General features: G+C 44.2%; 1 protein-coding gene across 3 annotated transcripts in view; it reads right to left on the bottom strand.

Moving 5' to 3' along the window:
* The window catches only part of DMC1 (DNA meiotic recombinase 1), a 373,319-nt gene that overhangs the window by 174,355 nt on the left and 172,127 nt on the right, over positions 1-26,837 (bottom strand). For all 3 annotated transcript variants that reach the window (XM_077276827.1, XM_077276826.1, XM_077276825.1), the window contains exon 7: positions 26,711-26,752. In XM_077276827.1, the coding sequence (XP_077132942.1) occupies positions 26,711-26,752 (42 nt within the window). The remainder of the gene's footprint in view (positions 1-26,710; positions 26,753-26,837) is intronic.

Below are 26,837 nucleotides of genomic sequence, written 5' to 3'. Positions count from 1 at the left end.
TAGCTAAATAGAAAGGATAGGACAGAGTACTATGCGGTCAGTATTAAAACACTAGAAAATATCCACCACAGAAAATACAAAATCTCCACATCTAACTAAAGATATGGAGGGTATATCTGCATCTCCAGAGATACCAGCTTGGCTGAACAAATCCTTATACAGACCAAGCTGGACAAGACAAAACATGAAACAGAACTGAACAATAAGGCCCATAGCATGCAGACTGCAAAAAACAAGGCCAGAACTTATCTTTGTTGAAATAAACAGCAAAGCAGGAGAGACCAGGCAGAGATGTGAATCCTCCAGGAACAATTGACAACTGGCACTGACTAAAGGGTCAAGCAAGACTAAATAGCCCAGCCAGAATTGCAATAAGTGGACACACCTGATGAATGCTGCGATCCAAAGACAGCAGCACTACCACTTATAACCACCGGAGGGAGCCCAAGAGCAGAATTCACAACACAACCCCATTTAAAATCCCACGTAATAAACCTGACAGGGCACACCTGTGAATTGAAAACCATTCCCGGTGACTACCTCTTGAAGCTCATCAAGAGAATGCCAAGAGTGTGCAAAGCAGTCATCAAAGCAAAAGGTGGCTACTTTGAAGAACCTAAAATATAAGACTTAATAGCCTTTCTTTCCTGGGGGTTCGAATTGTGTGGTGCATATTTTCGGTTCTTTATATTGTATTTCCTTATATCTCTAGATACCAGCATGTCAAAAGAGTGAAAGGCACTTGAATATTCCTGAATCGGATTAAACATAGATGGATTGGCCAGAGAAGTATGTACAAACCAAGATGTGTTGTATAACACATCTGGGTTTGTAAATACTTCTCTGGCCAATCCATCTACAGTACAGACCAAAAGTTTGGACACACCTTCTCATTTAAAGATTTTTCTGTATTTTCATGACTATGAAAATTGTACATTCACACTGAAGGCATCAACACTATGAATTAACACATGTGGAATTATATACTTAACAAAAAAAGTGTGAAACAACTGAAATTATGTCTTATTGTAAGGATTCCGGACTTCCCTTGTTCCTGTTCGCCCTGATCCAAGATGGAGTCTTGGATCTCACCCTGTCATGGAACTTCCTGTCTGTCCTGATTATTTAAGTCTGAGTCATGTGGTGTTCTGTGCCTGAGTATTTTGTTCTGCTGTCTCCTGAGCTTCTGCCTGTGTTCTGGAGAACTCCCTGCTTCAGCTGCTCACTACTCGGCGGTGTGCCTCACCTCTTTGAGCTGCATCTCTCCTCTGGAACTGCTGTGACTGGCAGCACACCTGTGGAAGGATTTCCCTTGTTTGCTAAACTTTTCCCAGTGTTGTGCCTCTTTGCACAACCACACCAGGTGAGCAAGATTCTAGTGTTGCTTTTCTCACCAAAAGAGTTTTGCACTCATCTACTATGCTTAGATAGCGCTTCTCCCTCTTTTTCCCTTCATCCTCTTTCACCAGGACTTCATGCTCAATGCACCACCTGCATATTATTGAACAAACAAGTGCTGTGCGCACATATGATCAAGTTTTGCTGGACTTCCTCGTTTAAATACTGTGTGCATTTCTACTTCACTTCTGCTGGAGTCCCAAGTTTAAGTACTGTGTGCATTTCCACTGATAACCTACTGGACTTCCTTGTCAAGTGTCTTGTTTACCCCATATCCTTGCTGGACTGGTTCATATTAGCGGTCGCATCCCGCTATTCACTGTGCTGTGATTACCATATTGTGCTGAGCACCTAGTTACAATTGCAGGAATATCTATGTTAGTTCTGTTTGCATTTCTGTTTTGTTTAAATACATCTTTTACTGCAGCTTTGCTCTCAGACTGGTTTTATCCCACGCTATCAGATTCCTTAGTACCTATATATTGTTACAGGATACTCAGGCCATTTAGGAATCTGAAACACATGGGCCACTTGCACATTGAACAAGTCTGTAGGAACCTGTTCACACCACCAGAAAACTTGAAGACACAAAAGAGCACACTGAGGTCAAAAATACTCTGTTGTAAAAAAAAAAAAAAAATCACAGTAATCAGCAAGTGCTAGTCAAAAGATGTAAAGAAAACAGGGTATTTAGTTGATACGTTTTTTTGCAAAAAAATGTATACTAAGCTGCTCCACCAAATCGTCAAGGTATACCCTTATAGAGCAGTCCTAACTAATGTATAAAATCCCTATCTGATGTATTTAAAACCTGATCATCTGTATAGTACCTGTATAAGCAGGGTTCAGAGAAGGACTATCCATGTGGACATGCAGGATGGAACAGCTTAAATGCAAATGACCCACAGAGGAGTGGTGGACTCCCCAGTCTTGTAGAAACAAGAGAACAATTATAGAACCAGAAACACATGGGCCACTTGCACATTGAACAAGTCTGTAGGAACCTGTTCACACCACCAGAAAACTTGAAGACACAAAAGAGCACACTGAGGTAAAAAATACTCTGTTGTAAAAAAAAAAAAAAAAAAAATCACAGTAATCAGCAAGTGCTAGTCAAAAGATGTAAAGAAAACAGGGTATTTAGTTGATACGTTTTTTTGCAAAAAAATGTATACTAAGCTGCTCCACCAAATCGTCAAGGTATACCCTTATAGAGCAGTCCTAACTAATGTATAAAATCCCTATCTGATGTATTTAAAACCTGATCATCTGTATAGTACCTGTATAAGCAGGGTTCAGAGAAGGACTATCCATGTGGACATGCAGGATGCATGTTTTTTTTTTGCAAATAAACGTATCAACTAAATACCCTGTTTTCTTTACATCTTTTGACTAGCACTTGCTGATTACTGTGATTTTTTTTTTTTTTTTTTAACAACAGAGTATTTTTGACCTCAGTGTGCTCTTTTGTGTCTTCATTTAGGAATCTGCGGGGATAATGTCGGCTGAGACAAAGTTGGATCAGTTGTTTTCTATGATTAACTCCTTACAATGGGACGTAGATGCTCTGCAAAACAAGGTGGCTCACTGGGAGACCCATTTTGGGCAGGCGCTGCAGGATTTAGGTAATCAAGTAACAGCACGGGCGCCTCCACCTCAGGGACAGTTACTGCCAACTAGTCCTCCCAAGTTACCGCCGTTTAGATTTAATGGTGAACGCTACAAATTTCGTGGGTTTATAAATCAATGCATTTTGTATTTTGATGTACATGCTGCCCACTTTCACACAGATCGATCCAAGGTTTTGTGTATAATTGTTGTGACGCCCGGGAGACCGAGGTACCCAGCACCAGATCAATGAGGTCCGTCTCTTGAGGGGGATGTCACTAGTGGCTTGACCCGGTGCTGTGGCCTCAGGCGATGCACAGTATAAGGGATATCATGAAAGAACAGACACTTACTTGATCAGCAGCAGGTCCTCTCAGCTGTGATGACCCCGATCCTGGATTGATGGCTATTGTCCAAATGAAAGACTGAGGCGCTGAAACGTTTAACCAGTTTACTTCAACAAAAAGGGATTTGTGACCAACACTGTCACCGGAGTCTGTATAAGAACTCTGAAATTACTTTGACCCTGTTAGGATTTCCACCTCTTATTATGCGCAGTTTCTGTATGGCCCTGCTGCTGTGTGTGAACTGGCTGCCGGCCCAATCTGTCTCTTCTATGCTCTGGTTCGACGGACAACCCGAGTCCTTTTTGTCGGCTTACCCCCTCTGGGAGTACCGCTAAACTCTGTGTCTGTTGCTGCGTCTTACCCTGGTGAAGCTGATATCACCTCACGTCCTTCCGGTTGCTGTATTATATATAATGAATATAGCCACGGATCCGGTATCCGTCTCTGCGCCTATTATGGGTAGTGATTATTGCTACCCGGTTCTCACAATGTCCTTTTTCTCTACTTCTCTTTTCCTACTATGGGTATTACGGGCCTATAATCCGTCATAGGGCTGTTAGGAGTTCAGTTATACGACCTCTCACTTTCAGCTCCTCAGCCCAACTGCCAGTCCTTTTCTCAGACCAGAATAGATCAAGGGGAGTCTCTGGAGCTCTCCCTTCTGGTCGGAGATGGTAGTGCAGTCTTGCTATTTTAATATTTGTATTTGGTGTCAATAACTATTTTTGTGGCAAATACCCCTAGGGGCGCCACATTTTGTTACTTACTTCCCGAGCTCTCGCGTGGGCGAATCCACTAATTGAGACTCGTGACCCTCGCTTAAAGAATCTGGATGATTTTCTTGCTGCAATGTCTATGATGTTTGATGATCCAAATCGTCGCACTACAGCTGAAACTGCATTGTTGTCTTTACGTCAGGGTAAGCGTTCCGTTGTTGAATACGCCACTGAATTTAGGCGGTTGGCAGTGGATACGGTTTGGGACTGTTATGCTCAATTACCCATTTTTAAGAAGGGACTTTCTAGTGTGATTAAGGATGAATTAGCCCATGCAGATTCTCCTCAAGAGTTAGAGGCGTTCATACAACATTGTGTGCGCATTGACATACGTGTCACTGAACGTAAACAGGAGAAAGTTGCAGCCTTTAACCGTGTTTCTAACTCTCCCCTTCCCTCCAAAGAACTTGCAGGCAAAGCATTTTGGGAAGCAGAACTAGTCCCTATGCAAGTAGATGCTTTACAGCGCTGTGAGAGTAACGAGCGCAGGGAGCATCGCTTTCGTGAGAATTTATGTTTTTATTGCGGTCAGTCTGACCATTTCCTTATAAACTGCCCTAAGCGGCCTCGCAAGATACTAGGTGCTGTAGGGGAACATGAGAATCAGGATGATGAATCTGTCATTTCTGAGTCCAGCTTTTCTGTGAATGCTGTGTTTCATTCGCTAGCAATGACTGCAGCTCCCAAGACCCATAAGAATAAGGATACACATTGTTCCCTTCCCATTAAGATATTGTTTTTGGGCCAATGGATCTCATGTGCAGCTATGGTGGATTCTGGAGCAGGGGGTAACTTTATGGACATCACATTTGCCAAGGAGCATGGCATACAGTGTCAACAGCGAGCTACTCCAGTAACCATGGAAACAGTAGATGGTTCCCCCTTAGCCTCTGGACCGGTGGATCAGGAGACGGTACCCTTGGAGATTTACATAGAGCCTAATCATCGGGAGGTGCTTTCTTTTATGCTAATTTCTTCGCCACATTTTCCTTTGATTTTAGGAAGTCCCTGGCTTCAGGCACAGAACCCAATCATCAACTGGGAAACCAAGGAGTTCACCTTCCCACCAAAGGATACACCAGTATCAGGTCAGATAAATTCTCGGGATGCAGAATGCATCACTGGAGTACCTATTTTACCACCCATTTACAGTGAATTTTCTGATATCTGTGATAAAAGGTTGGCAGATCAGCTTCCTCCTCATAGATCCTATGACTGTCCTAATGAGCTTCTTCCAGGGGCGGCTATTCCATTTAAAAATGTTTACCCACTAGCAGCTCCGGAGCTGCAGGCTTTGAAAGAATACATTGATGAAAATTTGGCTAAGGGTTTCATCCGCCCCTCTTTAACACCAGCAGGAGCACCCATCTTTTTCGTAAAGAAAAAGGATGGAACCCTGAGACCGTGCATTGGCTATCGGGAGCTCAACAAGGTAACCATTCGTAACCGATACCCTTTACCATTAATTCCCGAGTAGCTGGAAAGAGTACGACACGCCAACATTTTTTCTAAGTTGGACCTCCGAGGAGCGTATAACTTAGTTCGGATCCGTTCTGGGGATGAATGGAAGACAGTATTTAGATGTCGTTATGGGCACTTTGAGTACCTTGTGATGCCTTTTGGTCTCTGCAACGCTCCGGCCACCTTTCAACACTTGGCTAATGACATTTTTAGAGATTTGCTAGATCAGTTTGTCGTAATCTATCTGGACGATATTTTGATTTTCTCCGATTCTTTGCAGGAGCATCAAGAACATGTTAAGACCGTTTTAAGACGCCTGAAAGAGAATCATCTCTACATCAAGCCGAAGAAGTGTGAGTTCCACCGCACTGAGATTACATTTTTAGGCTATGTCATCTCGCCACAGGGGCTTAACATGGAGGCAAGTAAGATTCAGGCTATTCTTGATTGGCCTGCACCTAAGAATGTCAAGGAGGTACAACGCTTTATCGGGTTTGCTAATTTTTATAGAAGATTTATCCGAAATTTCTCTGAGATTGTCCGACCTATTACACAACTAACCAAGAAAAAGGAGACTTTCTTGTGGTCTACACTGGTTCAGGAGGCCTTTGACTGTCTTAAGTCTCGTTTTACATCTGCACCGCTGTTGATTCATCCTAACCCAGCACATCCTTTCATAGTGGAGGTGGATGCTTCGGATTGTACATTGGGGGCCACACTCTCGCAAAGAACAGGGGAGAAAGGTCTGTTACATCCATGTGCTTTTTTCTCCCGTAAACTTTCTGCTGCAGAGAAGAACTATGATGTGGGAGATAAGGAGCTCCTAGCCATCATTGCTGCATTTAAAGAATGGAGACACCATCTGCAGGGGGCAGCACAACAAGTTATTGTGCTCACGGATCATCGTAACCTAGAATTTTTGAGGTCTGCTAGATGTCTTTCTCCTTGTCATGCTCATTGGAGTTTGTTTTTGAACCAATTTAATTTTGTCATTTCATACCGCCCAGGTTCACGTAATGGGAAAGCGAATGCTTTGTTCCGAATCCATGCCACAGATTCCATACCTGGGACCCCGTCCAAGACAATTTTGTCCGATGCCAATTTTGTCGGTGTCATCCAAAATAAGGACTTATGGAAGACTATTAAGGAGGCCTATGACGCTGATCTATTCCTTGCCAACCCTACTGATGATGTGAATCTAGTTCTTAGGAACGGTATGTGGGTTTGAGATCAATGTTTATATGTTCCGGAGGTTGTAAGGCTGCAGGTTCTCAAGTTTGTCCATGATTCTAAGTTGGCTGGTCATTGGGGGGTACAGAAGACACAAGAGTTCCTAAGTCGTTTCTTCTGGTGGCCTACCTGTCTGAAGGACGTGAAGAGCTGTTCTTTCTTGTGAGGTATGTGCATGCTTTAAGACCCCTCGTGTAACACCTACGGGTTTGCTGCAACCACTACCAGTCCCCTCTCACCCTTGGGGGTCTATTTCTATGGATTTTATAGTGGAATTACCTACCTCTGGTGGAAAGAACACCATTCTAGTGGTGGTGGATCGTCTCACTAAAGCTGCTCACTTCATCCCTTGCACTGGTCTTCCCTCGGCTAAGGAGACGATTGAGCTGGTCATTCAGAATGTTTTCCGTCTGCATGGAGTTCCGGATGAGATTATTTCTGATCGGGGAGTGCAGTTTACCTCCAGATTCGGGAAGGGATTTTGTTCTGCACTTGGTATCAATGTCTGTCTGTCCTCAGCATATCATCCTCAGACCAATGGGCAAACGGAGCGGACTAATCAGATGCTGGAGCAGTATCTTCGGTGTTATATCAACCACTCGCAGGACGACTGGCTGGAGTTGCTTCCTCTAGTAGAATTCTCTTATAACAACTCGCAGAATGCATCCACTAAGGTAACACCCTTCTTTGCCAATCTGGGATTTCATCCTAGTATTCTCCCCAGATCCCCGGTTGAGTCTCCAGTGCCCGCAGTAGATGAGAGGTTGGCAAGGATGAGACAAGATCTGGAAACTCTGAAAGAATCACTATCTACCGCACAGGAAAGATACAAGAAATCTGCCGATAGGTTCCAGAGACCTGCACCTATGTTTAAGCTAGGAGACTCTGTGTGGTTATCCACTTAGAATTTAAAATTGAATGTGCCTTCACAGAAGCTGGGACAAAAATTAATCGGTCCTTTCAAGATCTCTGGGATCATAAGCTCCGTCGCCTGTCGTTTGAAGTTGCCAAGGACCTTGAAGGTACATCCTGTGTTTCATGTCTCCCTGTTAAAACCAGTGTCTCCAAATACTTTTCAGGGTCGTGTTACACCTCTTCCTCAGCCTGTGTTAGTGGACGGACAAGAACAGTTTATTGTGGAGAAGATTCTGGACTCTAGGATTTGCAGGAATCAACTGCAGTATCTCATCAAATGGCAAGGATATCCGCCTGAGGAGAACTCTTGGGAGCCAGTGGGCAATATCTGCTCCCAAAAAATTGCTCTGTTCCATCAGAAATATCCTGACAAACCTGGTCCTGGATCGTCCTGAGGCCGCTTGAGAGGTGGGAGTAATGTAAGGATTCCGGACGTCCCTTGTTCCTGTTCGCCCTGATCCAAGATGAAGTCTTGGATCTCACCCTGTCATGGAACTTCCTGTCTGTCCTGATTATTTAAGTCTGAGTCATGTGGTGTTCTGTGCCTGAGTATTTTGCTTTGCTGGCTCCTGAGCTTCTGCCTGTGTTCTGGAGAACTCCCTGCTTCAGCTGCTCACTACTCGGCGGTGTGCCTCGCCTCTTTGAGCTGCATCTCTCCTCTGGAACTGTGCTGTGTTGTGCCTCTTTGCACAACCACACCAGGTGAGCAAGATTCTAGTGTTGCTTTTCTCACCAAAAGAGTTTTGCACTCATCTACTACGCTTAGATAGCGCTTCTCCTTCTTTTTCCCTTCATCATCTTTCACCAGGACTTCATGCTCAATGCACCACCTGCATATTATTGAACAAACAAGTGCTGTGCGCACATATGATCAAGTTTTGCTGGACTTCCTCGTTTAAATACTGTGTGCATTTCTACTTCACTTCTGCTGGAGACCCAAGTTTAAGTACTGTGTGCATTTCCACTGATAACCTACTGGACTTCCTTGTCAAGTGTCTTGTTTGCCCCATATCCTTGCTGGACTGGTTCATATTAGCGGTCGCGTCCCGCTATTCACTGTGCTGTGATTACCATATTGTGCTGAGCACCTCGTTACAATTGCAGGAATATCTGTGTTAGTTCTGTTTGCTTTCCTGTTTACCATATTGTGCTGAGCACGTCGTTACAATTGCAAGAATATCTATGTTAGTTCTGTTTGCATTTCTGTTTAAATACATCTTTTACTGCAGCTTTGCTCTCAGACTGGTTTTATCCCACGCTATCAGATTCCTTAGTACCTATATATTGTTACACTTATATTCTAGGTTCTTTAAAGTAGCCACCTTTTGCTTTGATGACTGCTTTGCACACTCTTGGCATTCTCTTGATGAGCTTCAAGAGGTGGTCACCGGGAATGGTTTTCATTTCACAGATGTGCCCTGTCAGGTTTATTAAGTGGGATTTCTTGCCTTATAAATGGGGTTGGGACCATCAGTTGTGTTGTGCAGAAGTCTGGTGGATACACAGCTGATTGTCCTACTGGGTAGACTGTTAGCTGTTTTTTTCTTGCCATAAGACAAATTCTAAGTAAAGAAAAACGAGTGGCCATCATTACTTTAAGAAATGAAGATTAGTCAGTCAGAAAAATTGGGCAAACTTTGAAAGTGTCCCGAAGTGCAGTGGCAAAAACCATCAAACGCTACAAAGAAACTGGCTCACATGAGGACCGCCTCAGGAAAGGAAGACCAAGAGTCACCTCTGTTTCTGAGGATAAGTTTATCCAAGTCACCAGCCACAGAAATCGCTGGTTAACCGCAGCTCAGATTAGAGACCAGGTCAATGCCACACAGAGTTCTAGCAGCAGACACATCTCTACAACAACTGTTAAGAGGAGACTTTGTGCAGCAGGCCTTCATGGTAAAATAGATGCTAGGAAACCACTGCTAAGGACAGGCAACAAGCAGAAGAGACTTGTTTGGACTAAAAGAACACAAGGAATGGACATTAGACCAGTGGAAATCTGTGCTTTGGTATGATGAGTCCAAATTTGAGATCTTTGGTTTCAACCACCGTGTGTTTTTGCGACGCAGAAAAGGTGAACGGATATACTTTACATGCCTGGTTCCAACCGTGAAGCATGGAGGAGGAGGTGTGATGGTGAGGGGGGGCTTTGCTGGTGACACTGTTGCGGATTTAATCAAAATTGAAGGCATTCGGAACCAACATGGCTACCACAGCATCTTGCAGCGGCATGCTATTCCATCCGGTTTGCGTTTAGATGGACCATCATTTATTTTTCAACAGGACAATGACCCCAAACACACCTCCAGGCTGTGTAAGGGCTATTTGACCAAGAAGGAGAGTGATGGAGTGCTACGCCAGATGACCTGGCCTCCAATCGAGATGGTTTGGGGTGAGCTGGACCGCAGAGTGAATGCAAAAGGGCCAACAAGTGCTAAGCATCTCTGGGAACTCCTTCAAGATTGTTGGAAGACCATTCCCAGTGACTTCCTCTTGAAGTTCATCAAGAGAATGCCAAGAGTGTGCAAAGCAGTCATCAAAGCAAAAGGTGGCTACTTTGAAGAACCTAGAATATAAGACATAATTTCAGTTGTTTCATACTTTTTTGTTAAGTATATAATTCCACATGCGTTAATTCATAGTTTTGATGCCTTCAGTGTGAATGTACAATTTTCATAGTCATGAAAATACAGAATAATCTTTAAATGAGAAGGTGTGTCCAAACTTTTGGTCTGTACTGTATGCTTAAAACGATTCAGGAATATTCAAGTGCCTTTCACTCTTTTGACATGCTGGTATCTAGAGATATAAGGAAATACAATACAAAGAACTGAAAGTATGCACCACACAATTTGAACCCCCAGGAAAGAAAGACTATTAAGGACCTACAGACTAATCACAATATAGTCATTAGACCAGCTGACAAAGGTGGGGGTACTGTGGTCCTTAATCAATCTATGTACCACCAAGAGTCTTTGCGACTTTTGGGAGACCTGATTACGTATAAAAAAACTAAACCATGATCCCACTACTCACTATATTAGTAAATTAAATATTCTAGCCCAAAAAGGTAAATCTTTAGGTATTTTGAACAAAAAAGAGTTTTGCTATATCTTCAACAAAAATCCCTGTAAAGCAATTTTTGTACCATATTCGAAAACTACATAAAGACAAGGTTTGCCCTGGTGGCAGACCCATTGTATCAGGGATTAATAACCTAACAGCTAATTTATCCCGATACATGGATGAACACTTGCAGAAATGCATGAAATTAATTCCAGCATACCTAAAACATACAGGCCACACATTAGAGATCCTGGAGGGAATCAAGTGGAAAGATGGGTATATATTAGGAACATTAGATATTAAGTCACTATATACAGTCATCAATCAAGAAAAAAGATGGCAAGCAGTGGGCCATTTCCTTAGTGTCTTAGGCACATATACTCCAGCACAAATTCAGTATATTTTGGACTGTATTAAATTCATATTACAGCATAACTATTTTCTATATGAGGGCCAATATTATCTGCAAACATGGGGGACCGCAATGGGGATGCGATTCGCACCAAGTTACGCGAATCTATATGTTGCCAAATGGGAGGAATCCCACATTCAATAATAATAATAATCTTTATTTTTTATATAGCGCTAACATATTCCACAGCACTTTACAGACATTATCATCTCTGTCCCTGATGGGGCTCACAATCTAAATTCCCTATCATTATGTCTTTGGAATGTGGGAGGAAACCGGAGCGCCCGGAGGAAACCCACGCAAACACGGGGAGAACATACAAACTCTTTGCAGATGTTGTCCTTGGTGGGGTTTGAACCCAGGACTCCAGCGCTGCAAGGCTGTAGTGCTATCCATTGAGCCACTGTGCAACCCACAGGACAGCTATATCCGGGCCTAGTCATGTGGCGTTGTTTCATAGACGACATTTTATTTATATGGTGAGGCTCACAAACTGATTTAAACATCTTCATTTCTGGCCTCAACAACAACCAGTACGGTCTAGAGTTTACCCCAAATACTAGCACCACTGACGTCAACTTCTTGGATTTAAACATCTATGTGGAACACAACCAGTTATACACCAAGTGCCATCGGAAGGAAGTGGATTCTAATAGCTTCATTCACATCTCCAGCTGTCACCTTCCGATATGGTTAACCAATATACCAAAGAGTCAGTTCACGAGGGGTAGACGCAATTGCTCCAATATGGCAGATTATAATAGAGAAGCCAACCATCTAACACAACAGTTTATTGATAAAGGGTACTCAAGTCCATTATTGGAAAAAGCACAGAGAGACATAGCCTTCCTACCAAGGGAATCTCTGGTAAATAACACTAGTAAAACAGGAATAAAAATGAAAGTAGTAACAAAAAGGATATTGGTGGGCCTGGCAATCCACAAGAACAAATCTCAAAGCTACCATTTGTCACACAGTTCAACGCAGGACACAAAAAATTTGTTAACATCATATGTAAACACTGGCCAATTTTAAAAAATTACAAAGTAGTAGGGAAACTTCTTCCCATTAATCCCAGGTTCGTATATAGAAAAACGCAATCGCTGGGTCACCTTATAGCCCCCACAACTAAGATGACCCATACAAGAGCAGTGGACAATTTAGGAACAGTAGATAAATCGAAAACTGGTTTCCTACCTTGTGGGGCTTGTTTTGCTTGCATGCACACTACTTTTAAGAAAACTAAGCAGTTGGCATTTTTAAATTCAAATGGGACCAAGGAATTTACTATCAAGGACCGTATATCTTGTTATTCCAAGAGGGTCATCTACATAATACGATGCCCATGCAGTAAACTCTTTGTGGGTCGCACATAAAACGACAACTCAGTGAACGCATGAAAGGACATTGTAAGAACATTCTGAAAGGTTTCACGGGACACCCCCTCTCCCACCATTTTAAAGAGAAGCATGGACAATCACTTAAAGGTGTCCATTTTTGTGGAATCCAGTTGGTACATCAAAGCTGGAGAGGGGGGATTGTTGTGAATTTGGATTCTGGGCTCCCCCGGTGGCTACTGGTGGAATTGAACTGGTGTCTTCATCTTCTCTGTTCACCTGTTCCCATCAAGATGTGGGAGTCGCTATATAACCTTGCTGCTCTGTTAGTTGCTTGCCGGTCAACAATGTTATCAGAAGCCTCTCTGTGCTTGTTCCTGCTCCTAGACAACTACTAGATAAGTTGGACTCTTGTCCATGTTTGTTTTTGCATTTTTGTTCCAGTTCACAGCTGTAGTTTCGTTACTGTGTCTGGAAAGCTCTTGTGAACAGGAATTGCCACTCTGGTGTTATGAGTTAATGCCAGAGTTTTAAAGTAATTTCTGGATGGTGTTTTTGATAGGGTTTTCAGCTGACCATGAAAGTGTCCTTTCTGTCTTCTGCTATGTAGTAAGTGGACCTCAAATTTGCTAAACCTATTTTCATACTACGTTTGTTATTTCATCTCAACTCACCGCCAATACATGTGGGAGGCCTCTGTCTCCTTTCGGGGTATTTCTCTAGAGGTGAGCTAGGACTAATATTTTCCTCTGCTAGCTTTATTTAGTCCTCCGGCTGGTGCTGGGCATCTAGAATCAACGTAGGCATGCTACCCGGCCACTGCTAGTTGTGCGTTAGGTTTAGTTCATGGTCAGCTCAGTTCCCATCTTCCAAGAGCTAGTTCCTATATATGCTTATGCTATGTTCTCTTGCCATTGAGATCATGACAGTTTGACCGGACATCAAAGTGTTAATTGTTTGGGCTGAAGCAGGAGAAAAAGAAGTGTTGAAGGGAAAATTTTTTTTTTTTTTTTCCCCTCAGAGTTTTGCTGCCTAGCCCTTAATTGCTGTCTAGCTGCTTCTTACCTCCTCTTAACCCTTGAATGGCTCTGTGTCCACCTGTTTGTAATGGATCTTCAGAGTGTAACTGCAGGTTTGAATAATCTCGCCACGAAGGTACAAGATTTGCAAGATTTTGTTTGTCATGCACCTGTATCTGAGCCGAGAATTCCTTTGCCGGAATTTTTCTCGGGGAATAGATCCGGGTTTCAGAATTTTCGAAATAATTGCAAATTATTTTTGTCTCTGAAATTTCGCTCTGCCGGAGACCCTGCACAGCAGGTCAGGATTGTGATTTCCTTGCTCCGGGGCGACCCTCAAGACTGGGCTTTTTCATTGACACCAGGGGATCCTGCGTTGCTCAATGTGGATGCGTTTTTTCTGGCCTTGGGGTTGCTTTATGACGAACCTCATTTGGAGCTTCAGGCAGAAAAAACTTTGATGTCCCTATCTCAGGGGCAAGATGAAGCGGAAATTTACTGCCAAAGATTCCGTAAATGGTCTGTGCTTACTCAGTGGAATGAGTGCGCCCTGGCGGCGACTTTCAGAGAGGGTCTCTCTGATGCCATTAAGGATGTTATGGTGGGGTTCCCTGTGCCTGCGGGTCTGAATGAGTCCATGACAATGGCTATTCAGATCGATAGGCGTTTGCGGGAGCGCAAACCAGTGCACCATCTGGCGGTGTCCACTGAGAAGTCGCCAGAGAGTATGCAGTGTGATAGAATTCTGTCCCGAAGCGAGCGGCAGAATTTTAGACGGAAAAATGGGTTGTGTTTCTATTGTGGTGATTCTACTCATGTTATATCAGCATGCTCTAAGCGCACTAAAAAGCTTGGTAAATCTGTTTCCATTTGCACCTTACCGTCTAAATTTATTCTATCTGTGACCCTGATTTGCTCTTTGTCATCTATTACCACGGACGCCTATGTCGACTCTGGCGCCGCTTTGAGTCTTATGGATTGGTCCTTTGCCAAACGCTGTGGGTATGATTTAGAGCCTTTGGAGACTCCTATTCCTCTGAAGGGGATTGACTCCACCCCATTGGCTAATAATAATCCACAATACTGGACACAAGTAACTATGCGTATTAATCCGGATCACCAGGAGATTATTCGCTTTCTGGTGCTGTATAATCTACATGATGATTTGGTGCTAGGATTGCCTTGGCTGCAATCTCACAACCCAGTCCTCGACTGGAGAGCTATGTCTGTGTTGAGCTGGGGATGTAAGGGGGCTCATGGGGATGTACCTGTGGTTTCCATTTCATCATCCATTCCCTCTGAAATTCCTGAGTTCCTGTCTGACTATCGTGACGTCTTTGAAGAATCCAAGCTTGGTTCGTTACCTCCGCACCGAGAGTGCGATTGTGCCATAGATTTAATCCCGGGTAGTAAATACCCAAAGGGTCGTTTATTTAATCTGTCTGTGCCTGAACATGCTGCTATGCGAGAATATATAAAGGAGTCCTTGGAAAAGGGACATATTCGTCCATCGTCATCTCCCTTAGGAGCCGGTTTTTTCTTTGTGTCAAAAAAAGACGGCTCTTTGAGACCATGTATTGATTATCGGCTTTTGAATAAAATCACTGTTAAATATCAATACCCATTGCCGTTGCTGACTGATTTGTTTGCTCGCATAAAGGGGGCCAAGTGGTTCTCTAAGATTGACCTTCGTGGGGCGTATAATTTGGTGCGAATCAGGCAGGGGGATGAGTGGAAAACCGCATTTAATACGCCCGAGGGCCACTTTGAGTATTTAGTGATGCCTTTTGGTCTTTCTAATGCTCCGTCAGTTTTCCAGTCCTTTATGCATGATATTTTTCGCGATTATTTGGATAAATTTATGATTGTGTATCTGGATGATATTCTGATTTTTTCGGATGACTGGGACTCTCATGTCCAGCAAGTCAGGAGGGTTTTTCAGGTTTTGCGGTCTAATTCTTTGTGTGTGAAGGGTTCTAAGTGTGTTTTTGGGGTACAGAGGATTTCCTTTTTGGGATATATTTTTTTCCCCCTCTTCCATTGAAATGGATCCTGTCAAGGTTCAAGCTATTTGTGATTGGACGCAGCCCTCTTCTCTTAAGAGTCTTCAGAAATTTTTGGGCTTTGCTAACTTTTATCGTCGATTTATTGCTGGTTTTTCGGATATTGCTAAGCCATTGACCGATTTGACTAAGAAGGGTGCTGATGTTGCTGATTGGTCCCCTGATGCTGTGGAGGCCTTTCGGGAGCTTAAGCGCCGTTTTTCCTCTGCCCCTGTGTTGCGTCAGCCTGATGTTGCTCTACCTTTTCAGGTTGAGGTCGACGCTTCTGAGATCGGAGCTGGGGCAGTGTTGTCGCAGAAAAGTTCTGACTGCTCCGTGATGAGGCCTTGTGCCTTCTTTTCCCGTAAATTTTCGCCCGCTGAGCGGAATTATGATGTTGGGAATCGGGAGCTTTTGGCCATGAAGTGGGCTTTTGAGGAGTGGCGCCATTGGCTTGAGGGGGCCAGACATCAGGTGGTGGTATTGACTGACCACAAAAATTTGATTTATCTTGAGACCGCCAGGCGCCTGAATCCTAGACAGGCGCGCTGGTCATTATTTTTCTCTCGGTTTAATTTTGTGGTGTCATACCTACCGGGTTCTAAGAATGTTAAGGCGGATGCCCTTTCTAGGAGTTTTGAGCCTGACTCGCCTGGTAACTCTGAGCCCACAGGTATCCTTAAGGATGGAGTGGTATTGTCAGCCGTTTCTCCAGACCTGCGGCGGGCCTTGCAGGAGTTTCAGGCGGATAGACCTGATCGTTGCCCACCTGATAAACTGTTTGTTCCTGATGATTGGACCAGTAGAGTCATCTCTGAGGTTCATTCTTCTGCGTTGGCAGGTCATCCTGGCATTTTTGGTACCAGGGATTTGGTGGCAAGGTCCTTCTGGTGGCCTTCCCTGTCACGAGATGTGCGAGGCTTTGTGCAGTCTTGTGACGTTTGTGCTCGGGCCATGCCTTGTTGTTCTCGGGCTAGTGGATTATTGTTGCCCTTGCCTATTCCTAAGAGGCCTTGGACGCACATCTCGATGGATTTTATTTCAGATCTGCCCGTTTCTCAGAGGATGTCTGTCATCTGGGTGGTGTGTGACCGTTTTTCTAAGATGGTCCATTTGGTTCCTCTGCCCAAGTTACCTTCTTCTTCCGAGTTGGTTCCTCTGTTTTTTCAAAATGTTGTTCGTTTGCATGGTATTCCTGAGAATATCGTTTCTGACAGAGGGACCCAATTCGTGTCTAGATTTTGGCGGGCATTCTGTGCTAGGATGGGCATAGATTTATCTTTTTCGTCCGCTTTCCATCCTCAGACGAATGGCCAGACCGAGCGGATTAATCAGACCCTGGAGACATATCTGAGGTGTTTTGTGTCTGCTGACCAGGATGATTGGGTTGCTTTTTTGCCATTGGCGGAGTTCGCTCTCAATAATCGGGCCAGCTCTGCCACTTTGGTGTCCCCGTTTTTCTGTAATTCGGGGTTTCATCCTCGATTTTCCTCTGGTCAGGTGGAATCTTCGGATTGTCCTGGAGTGGATGCTGTGGTGGAGAGATTGCATCAGATCTGGGGGCAGGTGGTGGACAATTTGAGGTTGTCCCAGGAGAAGACTCAGCTTTTTGCCAACCGCCACCGTCGTGTTGGTCCTCGGCTTTCTGTTGGGGATTTGGTGTGGTTGTCTTCTCGTTTTGTCCCTATGAGGGTCTCTTCTCCTAAGTTTAAGCCTCGGTTTATCGGCCCGTATAAGATATTGGAGATTCTTAACCCTGTTTCCTTCCGTTTGGACCTCCCTGCATCCTTTTCTATTCATAACGTTTTTCATCGGTCATTATTGCGCAGGTATGAGGTACCGGTTGTGCCTTCCGTTGAGCCTCCTGCTCCGGTGTTGGTTGAGGGTGAGTTGGAGTACGTTGTGGAGAAAATCTTGGACTCTCGTGTTTCCAGACGGAGACTCCAGTATCTGGTCAAGTGGAAGGGATACGGCCAGGAGGATAATTCTTGGGTGAATGCATCTGATGTTCATGCCTCCGATCTGGTTCGTGCCTTTCATAGGGCCCATCCTGATCGCCCTGGTGGTTCTGGTGAGGGTTCGGTGCCCCCTCCTTGAGGGGGGGGTACTGTTGTGAATTTGGATTCTGGGCTCCCCCGGTGGCTACTGGTGGAATTGAACTGGTGTCTTCATCTTCTCTGTTCACCTGTTCCCATCAAGATGTGGGAGTCGCTATATAACCTTGCTGCTCTGTTAGTTGCTTGCCGGTCAACAATGTTATCAGAAGCCTCTCTGTGCTTGTTCCTGCTCCTAGACAACTACTAGATAAGTTGGACTCTTGTCCATGTTTGTTTTTGCATTTTTGTTCCAGTTCACAGCTGTAGTTTCGTTACTGTGTCTGGAAAGCTCTTGTGAACAGGAATTGCCACTCTGGTGTTATGAGTTAATGCCAGAGTTTTAAAGTAATTTCTGGATGGTGTTTTTGATAGGGTTTTCAGCTGACCATGAAAGTGTCCTTTCTGTCTTCTGCTATGTAGTAAGTGGACCTCAAATTTGCTAAACCTATTTTCATACTACGTTTGTTATTTCATCTCAACTCACCGCCAATACATGTGGGGGGCCTCTGTCTCCTTTCGGGGTATTTCTCTAGAGGTGAGCTAGGACTAATATTTTCCTCTGCTAGCTTTATTTAGTCCTCCGGCTGGTGCTGGGCATCTAGAATCAACGTAGGCATGCTACCCGGCCACTGCTAGTTGTGCGTTAGGTTTAGTTCATGGTCAGCTCAGTTCCCATCTTCCAAGAGCTAGTTCCTATATATGCTTATGCTATGTTCTCTTGCCATTGAGATCATGACAGGGGATTTTATTAAAAAAAGTCCAGAAGAGAATCTGAATGGATTTTTATTTTAGATAGCTTAGTCCCCAAAGGACTTAATTCTGAATTAGAATTGTATGCTTTTTAAAAGAAAAAAACACTATCTGGGACAGTGCGCGCTGTGGTACACTGAAACGTGCCGCAATGCGCCCTGACGCAGACAACTGACACTTTGGGACATAGGAAGTTGGGACTAATGATAATAGGATCTGTTGTGAAATTGGATTCTGGGCTCCCCCTGTGGCCACTTGTGGAATTTAACTTGTGTGCATCATCCCCTCGGTTCACCTGCTCCTATCAGGATGTGGGAGTCGCTATATAACCTTGCTCCTCTGTCAGTTTCATGCCGGTCAACAATGTAATCAGTAGCCTTTCTGTGCATGTTCCTGCTACTAGACAACTCCCAGCTAAGTTGGACTTTTGTCCTTGTGTGTTTTTGCATTTTGTTCCTGTTCACAGCTGCTGTTTCGTTACTGTGTCTGGAAAGCTCTTGTGAGCGGAAATTGCCACTCTGGTGTTATGAGTTAATGCTAGAGTCTTAAAGTAATTTCTGGATGGTGTTTTGATAGGGTTTTCTGCTGACCATGAAAGTGCCCTTTCTGTCTTCATGCTATCTAGTAAGCGGACCTCGATTTTGCTAAACCTATTTTCATACTACGTTTGTCATTTCATCTTAAATCACTGCCAATATATGTGGGGGCCTCTGTCTGCCTTTTGGGAAAATTTCTCTAGAGGTGATCCAGGACTGTCTTTTCCTCTGCTAGGATTAGGTAGTTCTCCGGCTGGCGCTGGGCATCTAGGGAAAAAAAAAAACGTAGGCATGCTACCCGGCCACTTCTAGTTGTGCGGCAGGTTTAGTTCATGGTCAGTATAGTTTCCATCTTCCAAGAGCTAGTTCTCATATATGCTGGGCTATGTTCTCTCGCCATTGAGAATCATGACAGTTTGACCGGCCCAAAAAAGGGTTAAATTACTGGCTGAGAAAGGAGAGAAAAAAGAAGTCTGCTACAATTTTTTTTTTTTTTTTTTTTTTCCCCTCTAGTTCTGAGTGTGCTCTTTATTGAATCACTTGCTAGTCTGCCTATACTGCAGCCTTCCTTTCTTCCTCTCCTTCTAATCCTTGAATGGCTCTGTGTTCACCTGTTTCAAATGGATCTTCAGAGTGTAGCTACAGGTTTGAATAATCTCGCCACAAAGGTACAAAATTTGCAAGATTTTGTTGTTCATGCACCTATGTCTGAGCCTAGAATTCCTTTGCCTGAATTCTTCTCGGGGAATAGATCTCACTTTCAAAATTTTAAAAATAATTGCAAATTGTTTTTGTCCCTGAAGTCTCGCTCTGCCGGAGACCCTGCACAGCAGGTCAGGATTGTAATTTCCTTGCTCCGGGGCGACCCTCAAGACTGGGCTTTTGCATTGGCACCAGGGGATCCTGCGTTGCTCAATGTGGATGCGTTTTTTCTGGCCTTGGGGTTGCTTTATGAGGAACCTCATTTAGAGCTTCAGGCGGAAAAGGCCTTGATGTCCTTGTCTCAGGGGCAAGATGAAGCTGAAATATACTGCCAAAAATTCCGCAAATGGTCTGTGCTTACTCAGTGGAATGAGTGCGCCCTGGCGGCGATTTTCAGAGAAGGTCTCTCTGATGCCATTAAGGATGTTATGGTGGGGTTCCCTGTGCCTGCGAGTCTGAATGAGTCCATGACGATGGCTATTCAGATCGATAGGCGTCTGCGGGAGCGCAAACCTGTGCACCATTTGGCGGTGTCTACTGAGAAAACGCCAGAAAATATGCAATGTGATAGAATTCTGTCCAGAAGCGAGCGGCAGAATTTTAGACGAAAAAATGGGTTGTGCTTCTATTGTGGTGATTCAACTCATGTTATATCAGCATGCTTTAAGCGTACTAAGAAGCCTGACAAGTCTGTTTCAATTAGCACTTTACAGTCTAAGTTTATTCTATCTGTGACCCTGATTTGTTCTTTGTCATCTATTACCGCGGACGCCTATGTCGACTCTGGCGCTGCTTTGAGTCTTATGGATTGGTCCTTTGCCAAACGCTGTGGGTATGATTTGGAGCCATTGGAGGCTCCGATACCTCTGAAAGGGATTGACTCCACCCCATTGGCTAGTAATAAACCACAATACTGGACACAAGTGACTATGCGTGTTAATCCGGATCACCAGGAGGTTATTCGCTTTCTGGTGCTGTATAATCTACATGATGTTTTGGTGCTGGGATTGCCATGGCTGCAATCTCATAACCCAGTCCTCGACTGGAGAGCTATGTCTGTGTTAAGCTGGGGATGTAAAGGAACTCATGGGGACGTACCTTTGGTTTCCATTTCATCATCTATTCCCTCTGAGATTCCTGAATTCTTGTCTGACTTTCGTGACGTTTTTGAAGAACCCAAGGTTGGTTCACTACCTCCGCACCGGGAGTGCGATTGTGCCATAGACTTGATCCCGGGTAGTAAATACCCTAAGGGTCGTTTATTTAATCTGTCTGTGCCTGAACACGCTGCTATGCGAGAATATATAAAGGAGTCCTTGGAAAAGGGACATATTCGTCCTTCGTCATCTCCCTTAGGAGCCGGTTTTTTCTTTGTGTCTAAGAAAGACGGCTCTTTGAGGCCGTGTATTGATTATCGACTTTTGAATAAAATCACTGTTAAATATCAATATCCGTTACCACTGCTTACTGATTTGTTTGCTCGTATAAAGGGGGCCAAGTGGTTCTCTAAGATTGATCTCCGTGGGGCGTATAATTTGGTGCGAATCAAGCAGGGGGATGAGTGGAAAACCGCATTTAATACGCCCGAGGGCCATTTTGAGTATTTGGTGATGCCTTTTGGTCTTTCAAATGCCCCTTCAGTCTTCCAGTCCTTTATGCATGACATTTTCCGCGATTATTTGGATAAATTTATGATTGTGTATCTGGATGATATTCTGATTTTTTCGGATGACTGGGACTCTCATGTCCAGCAGGTCAGGAGGGTTTTTCAGGTTTTGCGGTCTAATTCCTTGTGTGTGAAGGGTTCTAAGTGTGTTTTTGGGGTTCAGAAGATTTCCTTCTTGGGATACATTTTTTCCCCCTCTTCCATCGAGATGGATCCTGTCAAGGTTCAGGCTATTGGTGATTGGACGCAACCCTCTTCTCTTAAGAGTCTTCAGAAATTTTTGGGCTTTGCTAACTTTTATCGTCGATTTATTGCTGGTTTTTCTGATGTTGTAAAACCATTGACTGATTTGACTAAGAAGGGTGCTGATGTTGCTGATTGGTCCCCTGATGCTGTGGAGGCCTTTCGGGAGCTCAAGCGCCGCTTTTCTTCCGCCCCAGTGTTGCGTCAGCCTGATGTTGCTCTTCCTTTTCAGGTTGAGGTCGACGCTTCTGAAATCGGAGCTGGGGCGGTGTTGTCGCAGAGAAGTTCCGACTGCTCCGTGATGAGACCTTGTGCTTTTTTTTCCCGTAAATTTTCGCCCGCCGAGCGGAATTATGATATTGGGAATCGGGAGCTTTTGGCCATGAAGTGGGCTTTTGAGGAGTGGCGTCACTGGCTTGAGGGGGCCAGACATCAGGTGGTGGTATTGACTGACCACAAAAATTTAATTTACCTTGAGTCTGCCAGGCGCCTGAATCCTAGACAAGCGCGCTGGTCGTTGTTTTTCTCTCGGTTTAATTTTGTGGTGTCTTACCTACCGGGTTCTAAGAATGTTAAGGCGGATGCCCTTTCTAGGAGTTTTGAGCCTGACTCCCCTGGTAATTCTGAGCCCACAGGTATCCTTAAAGATGGAGTGATATTGTCTGCCGTTTCTCCAGACCTGCGGCGGGCCTTGCAGGAGTTTCAGGCGGATAGACCTGATCGTTGCCCACCTGGTAGACTGTTTGTTCCTGATGATTGGACCAGTAGAGTCATCTCTGAGGTTCATTCTTCTGCGTTGGCAGGTCATCCTGGAATCTTTGGTACCAGGGATTTGGTGGCAAGGTCCTTCTGGTGGCCTTCCCTGTCACGAGATGTGCGAGGCTTTGTGCAGTCTTGTGACGTTTGTGCTCGGGCCAAGCCTTGTTGTTCTCGGGCTAGTGGATTGTTGTTACCCTTGCCTATCCCGAAGAGGCCTTGGACGCACATCTCGATGGATTTTATTTCGGATCTGCCTGTTTCTCAGAAGATGTCTGTCATCTGGGTGGTGTGTGACCGTTTCTCTAAGATGGTCCATCTGGTTCCCTTGCCTAAGTTGCCTTCTTCTTCCGAGTTGGTTCCTCTGTTTTTTCAAAATGTTGTTCGTTTGCATGGTATTCCGGAGAATATCGTTTCTGACAGAGGGACCCAATTCGTGTCTAGATTTTGGCGGGCATTCTGTGCTAGGATGGGCATAGATTTGTCTTTTTCGTCTGCTTTCCATCCTCAGACTAATGGCCAGACCGAGCGGACTAATCAGACCTTGGAGACATATTTGAGGTGTTTTGTGTCTGCGGATCAGGATGATTGGGTTGCTTTTTTGCCTTTGGCGGAGTTCGCCCTCAATAATCGGGCCAGCTCTGCCACCTTGGTGTCCCCGTTTTTCTGTAATTCGGGGTTTCATCCTCGATTTTCCTCCGGTCAAGTGGAATCTTCGGATTGTCCTGGAGTGGATGCTGTGGTGGAGAGGTTGCATCAGATTTGGGGGCAGGTGGTGGACAATTTGAAGTTGTCCCAGGAGAAGACTCAGCTTTTTGCCAACCGCCGTCGTCGTGTTGGTCCTCGGCTTTGTGTTGGGGACTTGGTGTGGTTGTCTTCTCGTTTTGTCCCTATGAGGGTTTCTTCTCCTAAGTTTAAGCCTCGGTTCATCGGCCCGTACAAGATATTGGAGATTCTTAACCCTGTGTCCTTCCGTTTGGACCTCCCTGCATCCTTTTCGATTCATAATGTTTTTCATCGGTCATTGTTGCGCAGGTATGAGGTACCAGCTGTGCCTTCCGTTGAGCCTCCTGCTCCGGTGTTGGTTGAGGGTGAGTTGGAGTACGTTGTGGAAAAGATCTTGGACTCTCGTGTTTCCAGACGGAAACTCCAGTATCTGGTCAAATGGAAGGGATACGGTCAGGAGGATAATTCTTGGGTCACTGCCTCTGATGTTCATGCCTCCGATCTTGTCCGTGCCTTTCATAGGGCTCATCCTGATCGCCCTGGTGGTTCTGGTGAGGGTTCGGTGCCCCCTCCTTGAGGGGGGGGTACTGTTGTGAAATTGGATTCTGGGCTCCCCCTGTGGCCACTTGTGGAATTTAACTTGTGTGCATCATCCCCTCGGTTCACCTGCTCCTATCAGGATGTGGGAGTCGCTATATAACCTTGCTCCTCTGTCAGTTTCATGCCGGTCAACAATGTAATCAGTAGCCTTTCTGTGCATGTTCCTGCTACTAGACAACTCCCAGCTAAGTTGGACTTTTGTCCTTGTGTGTTTTTGCATTTTGTTCCTGTTCACAGCTGCTGTTTCGTTACTGTGTCTGGAAAGCTCTTGTGAGCGGAAATTGCCACTCTGGTGTTATGAGTTAATGCTAGAGTCTTAAAGTAATTTCTGGATGGTGTTTTGATAGGGTTTTCTGCTGACCATGAAAGTGCCCTTTCTGTCTTCATGCTATCTAGTAAGCGGACCTCGATTTTGCTAAACCTATTTTCATACTACGTTTGTCATTTCATCTTAAATCACCGCCAATATATGTGGGGGCCTCTGTCTGCCTTTTGGGAAAATTTCTCTAGAGGTGAGCCAGGACTGTCTTTTCCTCTGCTAGGATTAGGTAGTTCTCCGGCTGGCGCTGGGCATCTAGGGAAAAAAAAAAACGTAGGCATGCTACCCGGCCACTTCTAGTTGTGCGGCAGGTTTAGTTCATGGTCAGTATAGTTTCCATCTTCCAAGAGCTAGTTCTCATATATGCTGGGCTATGTTCTCTCGCCATTGAGAATCATGACAAGGATCCTTGCCAATACTTAGACCGGCAGCACAATTGGTGGAATAAATGAATAAAATAGTGCTGGGGGGTTACAAACTATCGGCACTGTTATAATGGTGCCCTTGAAGGTCTAACAAACCATAAAGAAATCATAGGCATAATTGATCTAACATACACATACACAAACCTCCCAATCCTCTCACTTCTTTTGGTGAATGGTTGCATTATGACAAGGATCCATTTGTAGATGAAATCCAAGACAATAGGATTTTAATGTGGTTATACTTTAAATTTTAATTTTAGCTTTGTCAGAGTTTTTATTTTTGAATATAATATAATAAAGGTATATATTTTATATTTTTTAAGTTTGCTAATTTGGGAACTTAATCCAACTGAGTACGTACATCAAAGTAGCCTTTCTCCGACATGCAGAACAAACAGGTAGCTTTGGTACACGTAGGTTTAAGGACGGCAGGCGGGAGGTTTGACTAGTCACACTATATAAAGGGAGCTACCAGTAGGGGGCTGTAACCCTGACGAAGAAGTGCGTGACACTTCGAAACACATTTTTGTTTTTGGTCCAAAGCAGACTCCGTAGTCCAGTGACGTCACGAATGACTGAGCCGCAGCGGCCATCTTTTTCTTTCCTCGTGTAACCAGGGACGCCACCGGCCGGGATGTCTCTGGCTCTGCACGCAGCGGTAGTTTTCGTCCAGCCTATCGCACTGCCCCTGGGTGACACACGCCCAGCCTTCCTCCGTCCAGCTACACATTTGCAGCACAATGTCCACTGGTTCGGAGGACAGCAAAGTGCGCCCACACAGGACCTAAGTCTTTGCCTGCCGGGAAACGTATTTGAAACTTCTATGTACTCAAAAGGTATGTAAATCTATATTAAACAATAGAACTGATGTATAAAAGCCACAACTAATACAGTTTCTTAAGGAGGGCATACCTATGTATGACGGAACTCTGAACAACTAATTAGATCCATTGGTCTTCCTATGAGTTAGTTAACCATATTGGGCAACGGTGCTTATTCTAAATTGCATTTGGAAACGTGTGCATAGATGGTTATCTGCCAATAACCATTTCTTTTAGCATGGTATTTTTTATGCATTGGGTATTATTCACTTCTATATATCTGGCAGAGGTTGGCACAGTCCCTGTCTAAATACCAGCAGCTTTTCTTTGTTCCCTTTAGAACATATAGCGCCAGCGTGATTTTTATTATACGAGTACTCATTATAACCTATGGTGCTATTCATATGTTCATGTTTTTCCACAGACCATGTGTCCATGCAAAACACCTGGAGACATGTCCATTTTCTTTCCGGCAACACACATGAAAAGGGACAATATAAGTCTCTAGGTCCACAAAAAACATGTACAATCTAAGTACTGTCTATTTTCCTAAGTATATGAGAAGCTTTTTAATCTATTTCTTTCCATATCCATCTGTGTGAACACTGATGACACACTGATGGTAAAAACGGACACATGATTAACACATTGATGGTAAAAATGGACACATGGATGATAAGATGAAGGGAAAAACGGACACATGGACCATACAATGGTGACACAATGATGCAAATCACTGATGACAACAGTACCATTTTTTCACCTACGTGTTTAAATACAGACATCTGAATGAGGCCTAAGTGTTCTAGATGTCTAGCAGTACATTTATGGCACAGGGAGGGAATAGTAAACATAGTAAACAGAGGGCTAGTAATATAATACTTTTAAAGTATGAATCTCTGCAAGTGGAGAAGAAACGCGTTGGGAGGCGCTACTTTTTAACATACTTGGTGGGGGGCGTCCAGTATAGGGCTCATCTGGGCCTGTCCTTGTAAGGACAGGAGTCAATGCTGGGGCACGACAGGGGATTAGACAACGGTTCCCCATCCCTTTACACATTGCTCCATTACGTTTTATTGCTGGACCCTCCCGGAGACCCGCATTCATCTATGTGGCACTCCAATCTGCAATTGGTGAGATCCAACCAGTTTTTTATCTGCACAGTTTTCGTCGTGAGCACCTTTGGTTATTGGGTATTGTTTGTTTGTTCAAATTTTAACTATCATTAGTAAAAGTTATGTTTTATATATAGGGGCTATACTCTTCCAGCTGATTACTACTGTTCTCCCCAAGAGTTGTGTAGACAGCCTGGTTGGTCCAGGCTGGAGCTGTACTTAAATTTTTGTACAGGATTTGTACAGAAAGCAGGTGTGCGGTGTTTATGTTTGAATAGATCAGTCTTTATAATATATAAATATATTCTGAGAGAAATGTAATGCAAAGAAACCTAAAAACCTACCACAAAGTGTATGAGACAGCTGAGTCTTCCCAGTTCGGAATTCTAAATATTAGGGAGAGAAAATATAACAATTGTATGTCTAAATATGAGTATATAATTTATTACAATAAACATTTTTTTGTTCTGT

The sequence above is a fragment of the Ranitomeya variabilis genome, chromosome 8 (genome assembly GCF_051348905.1).
Source record: "Ranitomeya variabilis isolate aRanVar5 chromosome 8, aRanVar5.hap1, whole genome shotgun sequence".
Classification (NCBI taxonomy): domain Eukaryota; kingdom Metazoa; phylum Chordata; class Amphibia; order Anura; family Dendrobatidae; genus Ranitomeya; species Ranitomeya variabilis.
The sequence above is the reverse complement of the archived record's forward strand: the minus strand, read 5'-3'. Positions and strand labels throughout refer to the sequence as shown.